Genomic DNA, 7,458 nt, shown 5'->3' on the forward strand with positions numbered 1-7,458 from the left:
AGCTTCCTCTGGTAGCAATGCAGCCTTTTCTTTGATATAAACGCAAGTCAAAAGGTCAAAATCTTATTGCCTGTTGGTGCCACAGAAGGACTCTTGCACAGAAGGGGGCACAGTGACCTCTGCTGGTTGAGCTTCCACATAGCAAGAAGGCCTATAAAGATGTTAGGAAACTGCCAAACAGTATTTTATTAGTTATTGTTTTTATTTCAGTTAGCTAAAGTGTTTTTTCACACCCAGTGCTACTTTAGTTTTACTAAAAAAACGTTATTTTAGTTTAGTTTTAGTCTAAAATCACCTTTCTAATTACACGTCACATGGGCTAAATTTATTTTGAAGATTTTACGGGTTACTATCCCTTCCATAAAAGGAATAGACCACGTGACTTCCGTTTTTGGTTTATAACGAAAAACGAATTGACTGAAGTTCATTTTAATTGGTTTTTCCTTTTTTGATTCTGACACCAAAAATGGTTATTTGATTTTTCGTTTTGAAACAAAAAACAGATCAGTATTTTCGTTTTAGAATTACAAACGAATTACGGATTATCCAGAGATACCCAGACCTTAAAGCACCGCCCCCACATTTCAAACAGAAAGTGAAAGTGAAATTAGAAGCAATCCTGCATCAGAGCAGCGGATTTTCCTCCTCACTGATCTCTCTTATAACAACATGGACGGTGAGTTAAGGTTACTTCTTTCACTTTGCCAACACTGCTCACTGAAGGGATATTTTAATGTAACCTAACAATAACGTATATTCGGGAATCACATGGGCCTATTTTGCTAAATTAGCCTTGCAATAATATTTGAAACAAACTCTAGACTAACTATTGTAGGCCTAATCAACAATCAGTAACCAGACGGGAAGTGAGTAAGCTATTTTCATGAGGAAATCGAAAAGGGAGGTGACAGCCACAAGCGGGACGCAATGCCGTGAAACAGTCATGCTCGTGCTCGTCTCACTCACACGCCCGCCCGCTGCCAGAGCTGAGCTCCACCCCTCTGCACCATGAACTTAAATGGAAACAGACAGTTTAGCATATTGTAACCCAGATTCATGGTTATTATACAGAAAGTATAACAGTGTTTCCAGGTAGTCACAGTATTAAACACGTCCTTTTTACAGTATTACCTGAAAACAAAAGGAATTATATGGTAATTAACTATTTTGACTTTGCAAAAAATGTATGTGATTTTATAGGTATTAACTATAGTAGCCTCTAACATGTGAAAATGCCAACCTATATTATTTTAAATATTATTATCAGGTTATTATCCTGTTAATGTCTACTTATTAGCAGGGAAACAAAAGGCAGGAAGTAAAATAACCCAAGACACATGAGGAAGGACTAAATAAAACAGGAACTAACTAACAAAATAATGTCATTGTTTTAGATACACATTTAATCAACATTTAGGTGAATATAAGCATTAAATTGGACTCATACAGGATGGCAAATACTAACTGAATCCATTAAGCGATCAGGGCCAAAAGAACATGTTATAGTCTGCACTTTGTGGCGGTCTCTAATATAACGGTACAGGCGGAGATAAATAAATAAATAATATGCCCAGAGAGAGAAACAATGACTTCATTGCTCATTATATTGTTCAACACTTTCACACACACACACACACACACACACACACACGGACACACACAGCAGCCCATTACTTGACCCAGATGTCTGCGGCATAGCAACAGAGTTTAAATTTCAATAGCCTGAAATATGCCAACAACGACAAATCGTTAAAGGAGAGACCGCAATTCCGCCCTTTATGGTATCATAAAAGTGTAATTATTTTACACTACGCCAGCTCATAGGAAGCATAGTATCATATGTTTCCCTATACTAACTGGAGGATGCATGATAAAACCAATACGACTAAAACAAACAAGCAGCAATGCAGAGTCTGATACAGCAGACTACAACATGTTCGTGGTCTAATCTTGTGTTAGATCAATTTTGTAGCCTTCTGTGCACAATAGTGATTGCCTGCTGGAGAAGTGCAGCCATCCTGTCATGATGACAGTCATACGGTGCGCAGCATAGTTCATTTGGAAAACATGTTTATTTTAGCCTGTTTGTCTTGTTGATGTAAATAATACTAATTCAATTGACAAATACATTCTTTTTGATTCAAAATAATGGTTATAAAATAGTAACAAATTACTGACCCCCACAGATGCATGATTTTACTTCTTCCGTGGGATCTCAGCCCCCACTGGTTCCCTCGTACCTTGAACCCTATCCTTATTCAAAGCTGTTCACAAAATGATCCTCAGTGGACTTTACCACAATAAATAGCTTATTGTTGAACAGCGATTGATAGGCTACTGTATAAATATTTACTGTGTAAATAATTTGAGGTGCTTTTGATCATTAAAACACATGTGGGCTTTTTAATGTATTGATACAATTATTAATTTGTGTATTATGCTAATGTAGATATTTTCTGAGTAGCCTACTAACAGCTTATTTTTTCATTATGATTTTTGATCAATGAGATTTTTTTGTAATTGAGTTTTTATGTATCTTTATCTAAGAAAACAAAACACAAATGTACAGTGTAAATTACTGATTTTCTTTCAGGGTCAAACAGAAGAATTGTCATCTTGGGAAAAACTGGAGTTGGAAAAAGCAGCCTGGCTAACACCATATTTGGAGAGGAACAGTTCGAGATCGATGATTCTTTCAATTCTGGAACAAGAAAATGTCAAGCAGAGACCAGATCTGTCAATGGAAGAAGCATCACTTTGATCGACACTCCTGGTTTCTTTGACACTGATAGATCTGAGGAGGAGATGAAGTCTGAGATAGTGAGCTGTATCGTAAAGTCCGCTCCTGGTCCTCATGCTTTTCTCATTTTGCTTAAATTAGAGAAAGTCACAGAGCATGAGCAGGCTGTCATCAACAAAATAATCGAATACTTTTCTGAAGAAGCTTTCAAATATGCAATAGTTCTCTTTACTCATGGTGACCAGCTCCGTAAAGGACAGAAAATTGAGGATCATGTCCAGAAGAATGAGTACATGAGTGAGCTGGTGAAGAAGTGCGGAGGCCGTTGCCACGTCATTGATAATAACTACTGGAACGAAAACCCAAAGGATGAATACAGGAGCAACCGGTTCCAGGTGGAGGAGCTACTTAACACAATAGAAAAGATAGTGATGGAAAACAATGGAAACTGCTATACCAATGAGATGCTACAAGCAGTGGAGGAACAAATACAACAGGAGGAGAAGCAGATTAGACTGGAATCAGAAAACATGTCAGAGGAAGAGATCAGAAAGCTGGCTGAGAATAAAACAGTCAGGGAGGTTTTGGCCAAATATGTAGGTATTGGAACAGGTGCGTTGTTAGGAGCTTTTTTGGGTATGCCACTGGGTTTATTGGGATTGGTTTCAGGAGCAGTGATGGGAGGTGTTCGAGCATATCAAGTACACAGCAAAGAGGGCAGTAGTTTCTGTCAAGAATAGAGCACAATTAAGGTTAGATGCTATAATGGGCAGTCCAAAGTCAAAACAGTGTTAAAACCTGTCATGAACCGTGACTCCTGAACAAGGGGGAGAAACTTTAACCATTGAGATGATTGTATTTATTCACATGTAATGCGCTTTTTGCAATTGTGTAAGCTAACCAGAAAATATAACTTAATGTATGTACAGGCCTTCTTATGCTGTAGCAATAATAGTTGTAAGTGTTGTATGCATCTCTGTGGGCATGTGTCTATATGACTTACAGATTCTCATACCTGTAAATACTGCTGCTCAGTATCTCTATGCTATAGACTTACATTTGTGTGTCTCTCTAGTTATTTTGTTCCTTGTTTGTGAAACGAACAGAATACTGGTAATAAATAAATAATTGGAAAAGAATAGCTGTGGTTCTTTATAGATTACAATGTATCGCTAATATGAGCAATTCATGAATTAATTAACACATAATAAAAAGTTTTTACTTGGTAAGGTTATAGCTTTATGAATGGTGTATTGGGAAAGACTAACTTTACCATCCTTTGAGCCAGTGGGGGAGAGTAACAATATTCAGATATTTGTACTGTGATTGAGTATTTCCATTTTATGCCACTTTATACTTCTACTCCACTACAGTTCAGAGGAAAATATTGTATTTCACCACATTACTTTTATTATATATTATATCTTTAGTTACTTAGCAGTCAAATTATTTAAAAAGGACTGCTTTTATAATTTGTGCAGCAGACATGGTATTGGATTAATTATTTTTACCTGTATCTGAGTATATCTACACAGTGGTTTTGCTACACAAAGTACAAGAGCTGAGCGTTTCCTCCCCCTGTGTTTGCAGATTTACTTTTACCATGGCTATGCAGCATCCTATAAGAGGCCATTTAGGGTGAATCCACACAAATACATACAGACACACAAGCACCAACAATGTGTGCACAGACACTGAAAACGGGCACATACACAGTGAAAGGTTCCACGCTCTAACCCTTTCCCACCTTCAAACACAGTGGGACACAGGCTACGTGTCTGTGTGCATGTGTGTGTCTGTGTATAGAGTGTGTGTAAACTAATTTCAGTGCGCCCGGAAGCGGTTTCATTGTAACAGAGCTGCAACCTGGACCTACTCCACAGTGTTTTCCATTTAGCCATTTGTGATGAATGATGTTTAGGACTTTTTCATCCGTGTCGTCTACTGCATCCAATCTATTCAGGATAACCCAATAACCAGACATTATACTGAGTTATGGCACCTTACAAGGACTATTCATTCTATGATTTCTGTGGAGTCGAGAGACTGCACCGCTGTTTTAGAGACATTACATAGGCAATTAATTCTTATTCTACAGCAACCTCAAAGTCAGACATGCCAAAGAGGCATTGCCTCCTGGTCCAAGGTACGATTTGACAGCGGATCCGATTAACCATTGTGTTCTTTATTTTGTCACAGACAACATCTTAGTATCCCATTACAGGATTGCACACCTCTGTCCAGAGGTGTGGACTCAAGTCACATGACTTGGACTTGAGTCAGACTTGAGTCACAAAAATTATGACTTTAGACTTGACTTGACAAAATCGAAGAAGACTTGCAACTCGACTTTGACTTCAACACCAATGACTCGTGACTTCACTTGGACTTGAGCTGACTTGACACTCCCCCGCCTGAATATAGTAATTTTTTGCTGTAAAAGAAGCGCAGCCAGCCGCTCCGCGATCTCCTGTCCGTGTCCCTGTCCGCCCCAGCACTGGGGACAGAGCGTTTGCTGTCAGGGCCCCGAGGCTCTGGAACAACCTGCCCGAGGAAATCAGGTCGGCTGAGTCAGTGAACTCTTTTAAGTCCCTTCTTAAAACATACTTTTATAGGAGAGCCTTTCCCGATCTTATTTGACTTTATTTTATCCCTTTTATTTTATTCTATTTTACTAATTTTATATTTATCTTAAACGTGTATTTTAGTCTTTTCAATGTTTTCATGCTTTTATCTTGTATTGTTTTTGTATTATTGTCTCTTGGGTATTATTGTCTTTACACTTGTTAAAGCAATTTGTAACTTGTTTTTGAAACGTGCTCTACAAATAAAGATTATTTTTATTATTATTATTATTATTATTATCATTATTACATGAGAAGAAAGTAGATGACAGAGGGAGACACATTGAGTGATGAAGAACAGAAAAAAAGAATATAAGAGCTTAAGTGGCTTTACAGAAAAATGTAGCTGAATTTCTGGAGAAAAAAAAAAGACTTTTTCCTTTCTTGTGTAGTATAATGTGAACTATCTAAATGTGCATTTTATTTTATGATGGTGTGACATAAACAAAGTCAGCTTGCAATGATGCTAAACTACAATGAAGTTAACACACTAGTTTTTTATTCTAGTTTTTCAAGGGATCAGACAGACAATCAAAGAGAAACAAAAGACAGCAGTATGCCAACATAACATCATGTCATGGGGGTTAAAATAAAAACAAGAATCAAAGCAATGTGAGAACAGAGAGGAGCAGCCTTAAAGAGTCTTTCTGTCTCTAAAGGACCCCAGGAGGATTCCAGACTAGGGCATGGCGCCCTCTTTGTAAAGTATCTGAAACAGTGGGATATAGTCAAGAAAGAGGCTTATAGGCTTGATCCACTGAAATAAACCTCCTTGCAGGTGTAGGACTTTAAACAAAAGGGTTGGGAGGATTACTTTAAAAATGTAATAATATAAATTACATTATAATGTATAATTACTAATTACTTGTTATTACTAGTGTATTTCTAGAGAAATATACAACAGCTTCCATCACCATGAAATCAAAATGCATGTTTAAATGTGTTTTATTTGATGTCATCATTATGGCAGTATCTGGCACATCAATGACAAAAAAAATATGTTTTGTAGGTATTCTTGATGATATTTAAGAGCAATTTAGAAAAGAATTTTAAAATGTTGATGACTCATTCTGCACTTACTGAAAAGATTTCTCAATATAATGCTGCTGAAGTATAGTGTTTGATGATCTGATTACTGGACAAAAACACATTTTTTCACTGATTTTGGTGAAACTGGATCAAATATGAAAGAGAAATATTATATATTCTAGTGTTCTCTCTGATGTCTCTGTGATTCACAGAGTTTCCTGATGGACAGATGGCTTTACTTGTGGCTGAAGTTAGTTAACAGCTAACTGCTGTTAATAGCTCAGTTAGCTGTGCAACCACTGGTCAGATTAGCTCTGCCTGTACTGAGAGCTCAGAGTACAGGGGGAGTGTTTGTTACACCTTTACTCAAGCACTGGAAGTTTTCAGGCCATTTGGGCGGGCAGCAGGGAATGATTTAGGGGTGACACCTCGCTCAGCAGCATCCCCGTGAACACATGAATAGGACGGAAAACACAGCCTCAAAGACCAACAGGGAATCCAGTACTGGGCTGATTTACACAGAGCTTCTTGATAGATAGCTTTGATTTTTGCTGTATCTGCCTGTATCTGTGGCTGGTTAGCTCGGTCGGTTAGCCGTGCTGCTAGTGGTTCTATTGTTATTTATTAGTTTATTTAGCCCCGGGGTGCCAAAAGCCAAATACAGCTAGAACAACCTCTACCGTCTGTATTCACAGTGGTCAAACTGGCCTCTGCTGGTCTCGGAGGCTGTGCTCCGTCCCGGTCCAGGTGCCGTGTTTACTCATTGAGAGCTGGAACTGGTCCACACAGAGTCTTCATGACAGGGTGGGAGCGTAAACCTGGCGTAAACACACATTCGGCACTACTGGTGACTGTAAACGCCAATCAGCACCTGCAGCATGTCCCTCCCTAGCTTTGTGTTTTAACAGAAACACATACACATAGACCGTTTATTAAAAACATATACAGAGGCAAATTGCACTGCGTTTTCTGTTTCATGGAAACCTTATGAGTAATCCCCGATATTACAAAATGTAGGCCCTACCTGTAATCTGATTACGTCTTTTTTTGTACTGTAACAGAATA

The 7,458-nt window shown here is 38.1% G+C and overlaps 1 protein-coding gene across 1 annotated transcript; it reads left to right on the top strand.

Moving 5' to 3' along the window:
- Positions 1–568: 568 nt before the first annotated feature.
- On the top strand, positions 569–3,879 carry LOC123966424 (GTPase IMAP family member 7-like). Its single transcript, XM_046042590.1, has 2 exons — positions 569–676; positions 2,594–3,879. The coding sequence occupies exons 1-2, from the start codon at positions 670–672 to the stop codon at positions 3,478–3,480; spliced, it is 894 nt and encodes a 297-aa protein (XP_045898546.1). The 5' UTR covers positions 569–669; the 3' UTR covers positions 3,481–3,879.
- The last annotated feature ends 3,579 nt before the right edge of the window (positions 3,880–7,458 follow it).

This window comes from Micropterus dolomieu, unplaced genomic scaffold, assembly GCF_021292245.1.
Source record: "Micropterus dolomieu isolate WLL.071019.BEF.003 ecotype Adirondacks unplaced genomic scaffold, ASM2129224v1 contig_13398, whole genome shotgun sequence".
NCBI classification, from domain to species: domain Eukaryota; kingdom Metazoa; phylum Chordata; class Actinopteri; order Centrarchiformes; family Centrarchidae; genus Micropterus; species Micropterus dolomieu.